This window comes from Chinchilla lanigera, unplaced genomic scaffold (assembly GCF_000276665.1).
Source record: "Chinchilla lanigera isolate Chin_1 unplaced genomic scaffold, ChiLan1.0 scaffold00032, whole genome shotgun sequence".
In the NCBI taxonomy this organism is placed as follows: domain Eukaryota; kingdom Metazoa; phylum Chordata; class Mammalia; order Rodentia; family Chinchillidae; genus Chinchilla; species Chinchilla lanigera.
This window is the reverse complement of record NW_004955433.1, coordinates 13,572,789-13,587,967: the sequence shown is the minus strand read 5'-3', so window position 1 is coordinate 13,587,967 and position 15,179 is coordinate 13,572,789. Positions and strand designations below refer to the sequence as shown.

Here is a 15,179-nt window from a genome sequence, read left to right as displayed (position 1 = left end):
TCTCTTGCAGCACAGGAGATGAACACAGCCGGGGGAACTGGGGTCACCTGGATCAGGTGGCTGCACTGCGCTGGATCCAGGACAACATTGCCAACTTTGGAGGGAACCCAGGCTCGGTGACCATTTTTGGGGAATCAGCAGGTGGTGAAAGTGTCTCTGTTCTTGTAAGTGATCTTTCTATCAGGTTGTCTTAGTTACTTTTCTTGTTACTGATACAAAATACCTGACATCCAAATTTAAAAGCGAAAAGTTTTACTTAGCTCATAGTTGTAGAGATTTCAGTCCATAATTGTCTGGCTCCAAGGCAAGGTGGCATGGCAGAGGAGAAACAGCTCATGGTGAGCATAAGATAGCAAAGCAACAAGGGATAATTAAAGCCCTTTTTATCCCTTTTGTCTTATCCAGGCTATGTAGGTATGGCAGGTAGCAGTCACCCCCTTGATTCTAGTACCCTTGATCCTAGCATTGTACCATGAATCAGTTTCAGTGTCACACTCTAGTTCCAGAGACCTCTGAAAAAGCCCCTCATATGACTCCATGCAGCTATGGGGGACATCTTGACACAAGTCATAATACAGGCCTCGGGCCCAAGGTTGATATGGTTCTGGTAGGACTCTTGGAGACCAACCAATCCAGTCATGTGTCTCTGTGCTTCGAAGACCTGGATTCAGAGCTGAGTCTACTCAGTGCCCAGCATCATATTGTGAAGAGCCAAGTCCCGACTTTCCTTGGACTGTAGGGGGATCAGATTGAGCTTAATTTTTAGGGGCTGTAAGAATCTCAGCTTCAGCCTTCAGTAGTGACATTCCTCTTCTTTCGACTTGAGTTTTCATTACTCTTCCGAATCATTTTTTACATTAGAGCTCACCTTGCCTCTCTTGGGAAGTAGGGATGCATATGAACTATATATAGCAAGGGGTAAGGACATGAGCTGGGTAAAGTGTCATTTGACTGCAGGCCAGGTGCACATAATGAGGGAATCTGAGCACTAAGAGCAGTCAGGTGCTTCCTTACAGGTGTCCCAAGAGCTCATTCAGGCCCAGAATGGAGGGCAGCACTCTTTGGGACTCTGGGGCAATGAAGGGCTTGGGGTAACATTAAAGCAGAAGGAGAGATGGAAGTTGAAATGGTGGAGGGACAGGATGGGGAGTTTGATACACAGACCTAACCTTGAGTCATGACATGTCTTATTGGTATGAGAAGGGGGCTCGGGGATAATGGTAGAAGTTATAGAGGGCTCTGGGAGCCAGAAGATGTAATGCAAGCACTCAGTGTAGAGTACAGTGTCAGCCCTCTTACTGTATTTTTACACAAGGTATCAGTTTCATAGTTGAATACTCAGAAGAAAATGTTACATATTTTTATAGCAGAGAAAAAGAAAATAGATAAACTTAAAGAAGAAAATAGTCATCCACTTTCCCATTCTCCATGAACAGTCGTTGTGGAGTATTGGGCATGTATTTCCATAGCATTTTCCACAGTTCTTACGTATAGATGCATCTATCCATGTCTCAGTCCTCTTTCTAGCCATCCATTCCCTCACTCTCACTCTCTGTATCATGTCTATCTTTCCCTCTCTGTTATTTCATCATTTTTAAAGTGTAGCATGACATAAACATTTCCTTAAAATTATGTTTTCTTATATGACTTTATTTTTTATTATTGCATAGTATTCTATATTAAGAATCAAAAATTGTTTATATATCCAATCTGATAATATTAGAACTGTGGATTAATTTAATTTTTCCTATGATAAACAACATGAAAATTCTTAGATCTTATTGTGTACCTTCATGATCATTTTTCTTTTCCTTTCCTTTCCTTTCCTTTCCTTTCCTTTCCTTTCCTTTCCTTTCCTTTCCTTTCCTTTCCTGTCTTTTCCTTCCCTTCCCTTCCTTTTTCCTCCCTTTGCCCCTTCTCCATTTCCTTATTTTTTCTTCTTCCTAAGCTATATATCAAAGCCAGGGTCTTGGGAATACCATGTAGGCAGTCTACTTTGAGCAACCCTTTGATAACAGTTGCTTTTCTTATCATAAATTTTTGCTAAAGGAAATTCTGACACAAAATTTGTTGCAAAGAATGCCAAAAATTTTTTTTGAACATTTTGGTTATTATCATGTGTACATGCCACACACTTCTAGTGTTATCCCTTACTCTGGGCTCTGGTTCCATTCGTCCAAGGTTCTCCTGGGGAAATGGAACAGAGAGAGCCTGGAAAGCAAGAGGGAAATGTGAACTGCTGTCATATCTACTGAGTGGTGATTCTCCAGTTGAATGGGTAGGCAGAATAGTGGGTAGCTGGGGTCTTAAATAATGTGTGAATCGTTGGCTCCTGGACCATGAGCATCAAATCTCCTCCTCTCCATTTCTCTCTCAGGTGTTATCTCCCCTGACCAAGAACCTGTTCCACAGGGCCATTTCTGAGAGTGGGGTGGCTTTAACTGCTGGTCTGGTCAAGAAGGATGGCAAGTCTTTGGCTGAGGTAGGTCTCACCCTGGATAGCTGTTGTACTTTCTTCTGCTCTTCTGGAATCCACAGGGGCATTTTTTACTGAAGGATTGTATTGCGATGCTCAAAGGATCACTGAAGTCAGGATGGTTGTGCATGAAGTGCTACTGCAAGACTCACATTTAAATCATGTTATATACTTTATACAGTATTTTCCAGTGAGTCATTATATCCAGACCTACTGCAATTCTGAGCAAGCCTTACTGTGTGGAAGACATGATACACACCTCAGCACATCAGCTGTATTAACTCTTTGTACAGGAGAAATGCAATGATAACCCTCAGCTATGGATAGGGAAGCAAAAGTATAAAGAGATTGAGAGGCTCACTGGAGATCAAATAACTAGGAATGAAAGAGCTGGGATTTGTCATCAGACGTGAATTTCTGGATATGAGCTTTGTGTGCCAATGACGAAGAACCTGTCTTGAGACATTAAACTATAAGAATACTGTGATTTGTATAGAGAGATATAGGTACAGATGTAGAGATAGAAGTAGAGAGAGATAGTAATAGAGAAAGAGATATATTTACTGGATCATGCCATAACTAACTTCATATTTATTAAAAAATGCAACACCCGATGGGATTCAGAACCCACACCTACTGGTCTAGAGTATTTGAAGCGACTTTTAACTGCATTTTATAAACTGGGCTTTGGGTAAAACTCTTCTGTCTACGTTGACGGAGGGAAGGAACATTTCCCTTGAACTCTGTTTTCACTTGTAATATCTACAGAAAATTGCTGTTGCTGCTGGGTGTAAAACCATCACAACAGCTGTCATGGTTCACTGCCTGCGCCAGAAGACAGAGGACGAATTGCTAGAGATCTCACAGAAGATAGTAAGTGCCTCCATTCCAATGGCCTTACCTTGTGTACTTGACCCTATTCTTTATCTCCTCAGCTGTTCTCTTGCCTTAAACCATCTGGGATAGTTTCTTACCTTTCAGCAGCACTGTTAGGTTACAGACATAAATTGGAATTTTATTTTTCATTGTTCATTATGAATTAGCACAAATGTTAAAAAGTCCAATAATAACATGATGAAAAATTACATACCCCTCCCCAGCTCCTTCAATGATAAAATTTGGATATTCCTATTTTTAGGTGTTTTTTAAGAATTGAAAATTCCATACTTCCGTAAACAACTACCACCCTGAATTTTGAGGGTGGGAGTATTAAGTATGATTGTCTTTTCATCAAAGTGTAACGGATAATCTTGGTGGATTTAGAATCTGTGCAAATTGCAACAAAGAATTGCCTATTTTAGTAGATTTTGTGGTGACTCTGACTCAATTTGAGTAGCCTGTATCTGTGTATTATTCACCTATCATCAATGCCTCCATCTTTGTGTCCATCCTTCTGTTCATGTAATTCATTAATAATTCCTTCAGTTCAGTACTTATCTATGTATAACTTTCTACTTGTCTATTTTCAATGAGGTACCTCAATCTCAGTGAGGTACCAACCAACATATGTCCACAGTTCTTACCCCAGTACTCCAAAAGCACTGACACATCCATCACCCATCTGCTAGTTGTCATTTGTTTATCCATGTATTCATCGAATTATAATTGTATTGAGCTATCCATACATCCATCTCTCCATGCTAAGTCTATGGGAGTCAGGGGAGGTGATATATACATAAATTGACCGTAGTTCCTTTTCACAGGGAAGTATGGAGGATCAAAACCATATACATAGTAGATAAAGTATAGTGGGAGTACCGAGAACAGACATATTCATAATAGGCAACAGGGTGCTTCTCAGGGAAGGTGGCATTTGTGCACTGATGGATGATTATGGCCCTTCCATAATCACAACAAAGCTCAGTAGGACAAACATCCAAAGAGAACAGCATACAAGGCCCATGAAAACCACTCTCCTTCTGGAGGAAGTTGTGAGCTCAGGAGTTATGTGAGCCTCTTGATTTTCTATCTGGATCTCAATACAAGATGAAACATCTATACCTCCAGGGCAAACCTCTAGCACTGTTTATGAGATGAGTTCATGAACAGACACCAATATAGCCCTTAGTGTCCTTGTTCTCTGGGCCCAGCCAAAGTGGACACATGAGCAAATATACTGCACAAGCAAACATGCTGCAACCACCATCCATTTGGGGCACAGATCACAACATGAGCTTTATTCCAAGAAGATTTTTCACACCTTCTGCCTTTGTCTTCACAGAAACTTCTTAGCGTGGATTTACTTGGAGACCCCAGAGAGGTGAGGACTTTTGCATTCCTGAATATGGGTTTTGATTTCTTTAAGTTGATTTCACTTTAAGTTGCTGTTCACTATTAATGAAATCATTCTCCTTCTTGTGTGCGTGTTGCTGAGGCCAGGTGTCTTGCCAGGGTAACATAACTGTAGGATCAGAGACAGGACTGAAATGCACTACTCTGGTTCTCAATGCGATGCTCCTGGTCAGTACATCTGTACAGTCTGGGCTCAGCTGTCCTTTATTCACTTGCATTTCCTGCATTCAAAAGGCCTTGTGGAAAGAGGCTTTACCAGAATCTTCTACTGTCAAGAGGAAGGAGAAACTGGATAAGAGGCTCAGAAGCCTTGATTGAAGACCAGTCTCCTGGGAAGTCACAGAGCTGATTACCTATAAAGGAAGGAGCCTCCCGACACTCAGAAAACCACATAATCCTCCCATCTCCTTCCTTCAGGCCACTGCCTATGGGATTATTAGGGTCTGGTGACATTAGCTGCAGCATCTTACAGTCCTGTCCTCTTTATTTCTTCCCTGGAGATCAAAACACTGCCTCTGAAAGATCTTGTGAAGATAAAATTAGACCTCTTCAAGTATTAGCAAAGATGCAAGAGGACATTTTGAATGGCATGGCCTGACTGTATATTTGAACTGTAGAAGTGGTGGACAGTATTCACTGCCTTCTTAGAGCCTTTCACCCCACTAAGCTTAGTGCAGGAGAAACTCAAAGAAGTAAACAATGCTCTGTGTGCAATGGTGATCAGAAGAAAGGTGAAAATGTAAGTTTGCACTGCAAACAGAATTGAACAGTGATATCTGGGAAAGCACTGATGAGTAGGTGTATTAGTCAACTTTCATGTTACTGGATAAAATACTCTGCACAACTTAAAGGAGAGGTTTATTTTGGGTCACTTTCAGTGAGTGCAGTCCATGGCCAGTTGGCTCCAAAGCAGGTATTTCCTTCCTGTCACCGCACGGTGGCCTGGAAGCACAGAGAGAAGAGGAGCCTGGATGGAAATATACCCTTCCAAGAAATGCCCGCAGTGCTCAGCCTCTTCCAGTTTGATCAGGCCCTGACAACTAACATCAGACTTTTAGGAGACATTTTAGATCTAAACTGTACCATAGGTGCCATCTGAATCTCCCTGTGAGGAGAGCAAGTACCATCTCAGGAAACCTAAAGGAAAAATTTCTAGCAGAAGAAATGTCGGCTGCAAAGGCCCTGACAGAGGAAACCAGTGTGTTTGGAAGGGAGGCAGTGGGAGAGGGGCCAGGCTGGAAGCTGAAGAGGATTGGATTGTGACTCACCATGAGGTGGTCGGATGGTGTTCAGAGGGCTCTGAATAAAGCAGTGAGGTACATTAAATTTTACAAATGTCTCTGAGTGCAGTGTGGACTAGATAGTGAGAAGAAGCAGGGCGGGTGCAGAGAGAGCCCCTGGGAGGACAAGGAACATCAGCAGCCCAGGGAAGGTGTCCCGGTGGATTATACCAGGGCCAGAGCAGTGGTGCAGCGATGATTTTGGTGGGATCCTGTTGTTTTTGAGGGAAGAGCTGACAGGATTTGCTGATGAACAGCATCTAGGGTGTGAGGAAAAGAGGAGAAGGATGCCCTTGAATTTTCTGTCCCAAGGAAGGTAATCAAGGTGGCCTCTCAGGTCAGCCACCAATGTCTACTGAGTAGACAGTGACCATTGCTATCATTGCACGGTTGCTAATATTGGTGTTTTCTTGTGGATGTGTTTCTACCAAGAACCTCACTGCTTGTCATCTGCACTTTTTCTATTTTCTGCTTCCTCTTTGTCTCTACACTTCCATGTTCCATGATATCCTCAGCCTTGTTCTAACTTGTCAACCTAAGTTATAACATGTCATTTCCCATCTTACAAGCCTGCTCTTTCTTACAAGAGAAAGTGCTTTTGCTTCATTGGGTTAAACTTGAAAACATTCCTAAGGATCAAGGATGTGCCAGATATCATGCAGAAGACATGCTCCACCACTTGACCATAGTACTTGTCCCTGACCCCAGGCATTCCTCCAAGCCCCGTGCTCCTTGATGGTCCTGGGATTAACTAGTGACATCTCTGTTCCATACTTTGCCCTCCTTTGGAAAGTTCCTGTCTTTTCTTTATGTGGCAATGGCCTTCATTCCCAGATCCCACTATGTATGGCAAGGACATGATCCAGGGGCCTGCATGTATCTTCCTTCACATGAGCTCCTCCTTTTCCTGGTTCCCAGGGCAACCTTCTCTGAGCCCTATGGCTTGTATATAATACCAGTAGTTGCACCCACCTCTGGTCTATGTTGTTAGATTATTTCAGCAGGGTTTGTCCCTTGTCGAGATCTTCTCTTCTCTTAATTACGGCAACAAGTTTAATTTAGGCACCCTGGGTGATAAGCTTAATATCTTCAGATATATAGATAGATACATGCAGCTGCCCTCAAAAACCTGGGAATCTGTGAATTCATTGGCTTGCTGAAACATATTTGTTGCCTCAGATCAGTACTTGTAAGATTCCCATGGTTATCTATAATGAACACATGTGCAGAGCACTGAGCAACTTTAGTCACATCATGCCCATGTACCATGTGAGGTCAAAGAGAAATTTATTTTTTATTGCTTGTTCTCCCATAGTAAGCAGTGTTCTTTTTGTCATGGCAGTACTCTATTTTTGTGTATTTGCTTTCATGAGTGCATTAACTACTTCTCAGTTTAAGGTGCCTCTCAAGTGTAGTGCTGATGTGCTGTCTACTGTTCTTAAGCATGGTCAGCTAGGATATGCCTTACAGAATAAACAGATGCGAAAGATAGGCTACACTGAGCATTGACTTATGATTTCCTTACCTGTGATTCATTGTTAATGGGTGAACAATATTGTAAATCCAAGAGAAGAGGAGGTGATTTGCACACCTTTATGTGAGGCCATGCTGAAAGTGATAATGTAATACATATAGCATGTGATGCAGCTATAAATAGCACAGAAAAGCAGCTCAATGTGTGCCTTCCTTCAATGTTACATTTATAACAAGCAACAGATAGCATTGTTGTGAATAAGAAATTAAAGAAATTTACAATTAGCCAGGGTCACAAAAATCTTTGGGTCTTCCCAAGAGGTGTTTTATAATGAATACATTTTATTTGTTAGTAATACCTTGTAAGAAGTTTGTATTGTATAGCATGCCTTTAAATAAGTGCCCACCTATAAAACAAGAGAATGAAAATGTGATGAGACTTAACTCTGGAATCTCCTTTGAAGCAATAACCGAGTATTTGATCACTAGTTCAGTATTCATTGTGAGTTTACATAGATAGCTAGTATAAATCACAAAGAATAAACTCAGGTATATTGTAATAATATGTATTTTAATTTGAATGATACTTCCCCTCTCCTTCTTCTTCTTCCAGCATCACCTCATCACCACTAACTTCCCAAACTTCTGTCCTTGGAGTCTCATAGAAAAAGTTTTTTTAGGACCCTGAGTTTCTGTGGGAAATGCTCATCTTCAGGGAAGTCTATTGTGCTGGTCACACCTTCATTAAGGCAGTGGGAGAGAGACACATGTGAAGGGGCAGAGTAACGACGAACATCATGCTGTTCTCTTCCCTAGCACGATCCCTTTGTGAGCACCGTGGTTGATGGTGTGCTGTTGCCCAAGACACCCGAAGAGATTTTGGCTGAAAAGAATTTCAACACTGTCCCCTATATGGTAGGAATCAACAAGCAAGAGTTTGGCTGGGTCATTCCAATGGTGAGTATGGACAGTGCTCTTAGACAGATGCACCCCTCCACACTTTCACCTCTCATTCTCCTGACTTCTGGTGCCAGAGGATCGTCCTTTAAGACCCCTCTGAGTTTTGGACATTTGTCCGTATCGGCACCAGTGGATATCTACCTGGAAAACTTCCCTGGCATGGCACATTTGTCACCTGGGCAGTACAGGGGAGTCTTGAGAAGCTGGAGAGCCCAGGGTACAGAGCCTTGGCTGCCACAGCTTTCACCTTGGGCCTGGGCTCACAGCTCTCATAGATCTCCATTTGTATTTTCAGGCATCTCATAGGATAGAGAATATTCAGAGAATCTTTCTCATTGGAAATATTCTTTTTGAGATGAGTTCATCCTCTAAAAGGAAAGAAGAGCTTTTCCTAGGTCAAAGATAAACAAACTTTTCACTATTTAAAACACTAGGCCTAGTTTATTGAGTAATTTGATCACAATAAGAAAAAGATGAAGCATGACATGAATTTAAATCTCTAACACAAAAGGCTGGAGATGCTGAGGCTAGGTGTGCTCAGGAAGGCACTCTGGATGTGAGAGGTGAGTACATATGGCCTACATCACTGGATTTACTCATGCGCAGGAGAAACAGACTTAGCTTCATGACAGAAAGCAGAGGTGTAGGTTGAAGTGAGGCTACCCCTGAAATTAGACTTGCTCTTCCCTGGAGACTCAGCGATATCAAGAGTTAGCTTCCCATATGTTTATATGGCAAATAAGTTCAAAACATTTCAAAAAAATTAGCTCTTTGTGCCTTGAAGAAACTGTTTTGGGTGAAAGATTTACATTTTGAACAGCATAAAAGAATTTATAATTGTCTGATTTCTTAGGTAATTTCTTTAAGGGAAGATTCATAATCTTTGCATATGATCAGGCAATTTCCTAGTAGTATTGAGTTTTCTCAAAAAGACATTTTAGTGTCTGGGGTGATGTTAAGACATGACTTTTACCTGCAAAAGATGGGCAGGACTTCAGTCAAGTCTCTTAGTGCACAGACTGGCACAGAATTGTCACATGATAAGAGTTCCACAGTTTTCACTTCAGAAGTACCTCAAACTCATCATGATGATTTGTCCTTCTTCAGTTATCTGATTCTGTGACATATGGTCAGTATTCTCTGTTGCTGAGCCTTCTGCTTCAGCAGTATTTGGCCTAAATCCTAAATGATTTCTTGCTGCCACCCTGAGCATTTTTATTTTGGACCCATAACCAGATCTATGTATATCTAGATCTATCTAGCTATATATATTCAGATGTATCTACACCCTTATCCATATTGATATCCTTATCTGTATATTTATATCCTCTTTGAGTTTCTGGATATGTCCATTTGTTGCACTGATGTTTTCAAAGTAATAAAAGATCTAGGCCTAGAAGTTTCCAATGCAGAACCTTCATTCTCCATTGGTTTGGTTGGTTTCCTGGTATTTCATGGTTACTCACAAATGCTTAATTATTCTATTAACAGTTGATGGGAAATCCAATTCCTGAAGGCAAGCTGGACCAGGAGACGGCCACATCACTCTTGTGGAAGTTCTATCCCTTCGTTGTAAGCATGTAGGGAATCATGGGAATTAGTAGAACAACAAAGAAGGTTTGGGAACTTGCCCCAAATTACAGACCAATTCAATGGCAGGCAAAGGACTGGAATGTGGGGTTTGGCCCATTTTTCTGTCATTTTCACTTTACTATCTAGGGAAGATGTGCACAGGGTTCATGAATTTCACCATCAGTGAAGCCTGAATGACTGGCTGCACGATCCACATTACTCACCAAGTGATTGTTGTCACCTTTTTGATGCATTCCAGAACATTTCTGAAGAACTGACACCAGTGGCCACTGAGAAGTATTTAGGAGGAACAGATGACCCTGTCAAAAAGAGAGAGCTGTTTCTGGACTTATTGGCAGACTTGATGTTTGGTATCCCATCTGTGATTGTGGCCCGTGGCCACAGAGGTGAGTCCTAGAAGACAGATTCTGACACATCAGCTTCGTTCTCTGATCTGCCCAGATACAGAAAATTTTGAGTGTCAGAGATTGATTTTTGATGGCCTGAGAAGGGGCTCTGTTCTGTTTTGCTTCTGCCAGAAGCTGACACTGAGAAAAGGATCTAAATACAACTTGTTAATTTGGCAAGTGATCACAGAGAACACCAATAGGGAGAGATAAGGAAATGACTTTAACAACTGCTGGAAACCAAAATGATGCAGAGCTTAGCATGTGTCTACTGTGTAAAACCACAGCTAGAGAGCTATAGGAAACAAGCAAATGATTCAGGTCAGAGTTGTCTTGTCCATCCAGCAGGGAACTGGTCATTTATCCACCAGTGCTCACATGTCTTGATTGAAGGCTCTTCCAAGTGGTTGTACATTTTTTATTTTGATTTCTTACAAACATGTGTAAAGAAATTTACAGTGGCCAGACAGAAGCCTAAGAAAAAGAATTACAGATGCTGGAAGTGGAAGCAAAACTGACCTGTCCAGAATCAGGGGTTATGAATGAGGCACCAGCAGCAATTGCCACAGCAGCTTGGGCTCTGAGGTGATGGTGATATGTGGGACTAGATTGCAAATACTGGATAATTGGTCTTGAAATATTTTCAGAGTAAGAGGTAGACTTAAGCTAGGTTAACAAGTGTATCTGAGGGAAGAGTAGGAGTCAAGTATAGGATCAGACAGGTTGTTCAGGAGCGAGAATGGCAAATGCAGAGGGCAATAGATGGTGCAGGATGGGGGCAGGTGCATTTGTTTTCAATATCTACTAGGGCTTTTTCCTGTCTTGGTGAGGGCCAAGATGGGTCTGTCACAGGACCTTCTGACACTGACCCAATGCTGGGTGGATGGAGTATGAGTTTAGTGATAGGCGAGCTCACCTAGATGGAGGTTGCCGCCTTCTGGGTTCCATTTTGGAGCCTCACACAAACTTTTTTGCTACCAGGTCTCATTCAGCAAGTCTCAAGCCAGAAATGGCTCTTTATGCCAGATTCTTCTCCTGAACATTCTGGAAGAGTTTCTAATTCAGGAGTTAATTCAGGACTAAAAAAAAAAAAAATAAGTATTATAAAAGCTAACCTTCATATTCCTCTTTCACTGTTTCATTTTGTGCAAATGCAATTATTTGTAAGCAATTTCAGAACATTGAGTGAATACAGTATGACAAGATATTTTGAAAGAAAGAATGAGAATGACTGATGTAATTTCTAAAAATTATAAATTGACAAATTACATTTTGTAAATTTATGCTGTACTTATTGTTAATATGATTTACAAACACAAACAATAATAATTATTATATTATGATTTATGAATACAAATTCATGTTATCACCCCAAGCTGAGGAACACATACATTTCCTTAATAATTGAATATTTGCTATAGTGAGAACACTTAAATTTATTTTTCTAGAGATTTAATTGCACAATATTCTTTTATTTGCTACATTCACCACACTGTGCAATAGAACTAAAGAAGAAGAAAGAAAAAAAAATTTTATCTAAGATCCAGTACCCTTTCATCATCATCTCTTCCTTCCCTTAATACTAGCCTAGATCACTACCATCTTCCTCTTTGGTTTTATGAGTTTTGTACTCCACATATAAATGATCACATGATGTTTGTCTTTCTCTACCTGGATTACCTTAATTATAATGTTCTCTAGTTTTATACATGTTGTCACAAAAGACAGTTTATTGCCGTTAAGGTGAAATAGCATTCCATTGTGTATATAATAGCACATTGTCATTGCCCACTCTTCTGCTGACAGACATAGACTGATTTCATAACCTAACCTCTGTGAACAGTGCTGCGTGAACATGGAGTACAGGAGATCGATATGCTCCTTTCAAGCCCTTTGAGGAGACACCTGTAAGTGGGATTGCTGGAGCACATGGCAGTTTTGAGGGACCTTTTAGTGTTTTGAGGGACCTCTAGTTTGTTTACATTCACACAATAGTTTAAAAGTGTCTCCTTTCTCCACCCATTTGCTGTTTTTCTTTTTCTTTCTTTTATGATATGAGCCATTTTGAGGGTGAAATGACATCTCACTGTGATTTTAACTTTCATTTTCCTAATTAGCAATACTGAATGTTTCAAAAACACTTTTGTTATTCATTTGCATGTCTTCTTTTGGGAAATATTAATTCAGGTGTTGATTAATTATTAACTGAAGTTTTTATTTTCTTGCTACTGAGATGTTTGAATTCTTTATACATTTTGCTTAATAAACATTTACTATATGCATAGCTATAAATATTTTGTCTTAATCTGTAGTGTTTCTTTACGCACTCTTAATTGTATTTCTTTCTGAGTAGAAGTTTTTTAGTTTGAGGTAATCCCATATTTTCTACTTGTGTTGCTTATGCATTTGGAGTTAAATTAAAAAATGTTATTTGACCAGACAATTGTCATGTATTCTTCTTCTATATTGTTCTAGCAGTTTTTGAGTTTCTGAGAGTCTATTTTAATCTTTAATTCATTTTTATTTGTTTTGTGTATGGTGTCAAATAAGAATCCAGTTTGACTCTTAGCCATGTGGAAATTCAGTTTTCTGAGCATCATTTATTGAAGAAAAATTTTCTCATTGCACGTTCTTGGCAATTTATCAAAAAACAGTTAACTGTACGTTTGGACTGATTTCTGGGATCTGCATACCATCAATTTTACAGTGTTGCTGTGTGTGTGTGCATGCACGTGTGCAAGTATGTCTGTGTTTCTGTGAATCTATTTATGTATGTCTATATCCAGCAACATGCTGTTTTAATTACTCTAAATTTGTAACATTTGTTTAGAAGTCAGGTAATGTGATATCTCCGATTTATTCTTTGTGCTCAGGCTGCCTTGGTGATGGGAATGTTTTGTGGTTTCATATAATTTTGAGGATTGTTTTATATTTTCTCAAAGAATGACTTTGGAATTAAGAGAAGGATCTTATGTAACTAGTATATTCTTTTGGACAGTGTGATCCTCATAACACTGTCCATTCTTTCCATTTATGGACACAGAAGTTTTTTCCAATATTTGCTGTGTCCTTTAGTTTCTTTCATCAACATTTTATGGATTTCAGTGTACGGGTATAATTTAATGGTGCCTGGGTCAAATTTATTCCTAGTTATTATTTTTGTAGCTAGTGTAAATGGCATTGTTCTCTTGATTTTCATTTTTGGATAGTTAACTCAATATATAAAGATGCTACTGATTTTGGGGTGTTCATTTTATTATGCTATTCATTCATTTGTTCTGATTTTGGTGAAGTCTGTAAGGTTTTGTACCTATATCATGTCATCAGCAAACTATGACAGCTTCAGATCCACATATCTTTCTTGGACACCTGTTATTTCTTTCTCTTGCCTAACTGCTTTAGCAAGATCTTGGAATACAGAAAGGGTAAGAGCAAGCACAATTGTCTTGCTCTAGATTCAAAAGGAGATGCTTTCAAGCACTCACATTTGAGAATAATGTGATCAGTGGGCTTCTCAGATATCACTTTTGTGTGCTGAGTTACAGTCTGTCATTTGGTGAAAACTTTTATGATGAAAGGTACTGGTCTTTTCAATGTCTTTTCTTTCTGTGTGTAGTGGGATGATCATGGGTCCTGTTTGTCAGTTTCTAACAACACGTATCACAAGTTTTGCATATTAGGGATAAATACTATTTGATTGTGGTGAATTATCCTCTTATTATCTTGTTGCATTCAATGTTTAGAGTTCTGTGGAAGATTTTTATATCTATGTACAGGAAGAGTATTGACCTGTGATTTTCTTTTCTTGTAATATATTTGCCTTATCTTAGTATCAGTGTAGCTCTAAGATCATAAAAATAATTTTCAAATTTCCCTCTTCATTGTGCTTTTGGAAGAAATTGAGAAGGTCTGGCATTACTTTAAATATTTAACAGAGTTCACAGCTGGAGTCATCAACTTCTACCAGGGATCTTCTTTGATGCGGGAATTTTATTGATGATTCAGTCTTTACTCATTATTAACCAATCCAGGTTATCTTTGCCTACTTGGTTAAATCTTGGTAGATTATATCGAACTAAGATTTTGTTCATCTTTTTAAACTTATCAAGTTTGTGTGCAATGATTCTAGTAGTTTCATGATAGTTTGTATTTTCTATTGTGTCACTTGTAAAAGTCTCCTCTTCCTTTTGAAGACATATTGTGATTGTAGGAAATTTATAAATGTACATGATTCTAGGCTAAAAGGGTAAAAGGAAATGATTCTGAGCAGCATGCTGCCTAAAATAAATTCTCTCACTCTTAAGAATTCTTTTCTTTGTAATTGGATTTTGAGTTCCTTTCTAAAATGTTTGAGTGACAGATAGAAGCTTCAGCAAATTGTTTCTGATTTTCTTTTTTACTTTGCCTGCATTTTAAATTCTCTTACTGTATTCATGAGGAGAAAGGAAAATTTCTTCACTGGCCTGATTGAATCTTGAGCATTCTTCTCTCGGTCTTGATTCTCTGTGGGCAGTATGTGTGGAGTAAGGTCCTGAGACTTGGAATCCATTAGAAAGTTCTAAAGGAGCGGGAATTGGTGGCTCTTGTGACCCAGTCCCAGCATCTTGGGACTTGGAGATATTTGCTTTGATGATAAGAAAGCTTGGCAAGGGACAAGGCAGAAGAGAGAGAGAGAGAGAGAGAGAGAGAGAGAGAGAGAGAGAGAGAGAGAGAGAGAGA

General features: G+C 39.7%; 1 protein-coding gene across 2 annotated transcripts in view; it reads left to right on the top strand.

The window, feature by feature from the left end:
* Positions 1 to 15,179, top strand: part of LOC102011232 (liver carboxylesterase 1-like) — a 28,181-nt gene that overhangs the window by 10,347 nt on the left and 2,655 nt on the right. For both annotated transcript variants that reach the window (XM_005388341.2, XM_005388340.2), the window contains exons 5-11: positions 11 to 164; positions 2,378 to 2,482; positions 3,245 to 3,349; positions 4,698 to 4,736; positions 8,338 to 8,478; positions 9,973 to 10,053; positions 10,313 to 10,460. In XM_005388341.2, the coding sequence (XP_005388398.1) occupies positions 11 to 164; positions 2,378 to 2,482; positions 3,245 to 3,349; positions 4,698 to 4,736; positions 8,338 to 8,478; positions 9,973 to 10,053; positions 10,313 to 10,460 (773 nt within the window). The remainder of the gene's footprint in view (positions 1 to 10; positions 165 to 2,377; positions 2,483 to 3,244; positions 3,350 to 4,697; positions 4,737 to 8,337; positions 8,479 to 9,972; positions 10,054 to 10,312; positions 10,461 to 15,179) is intronic.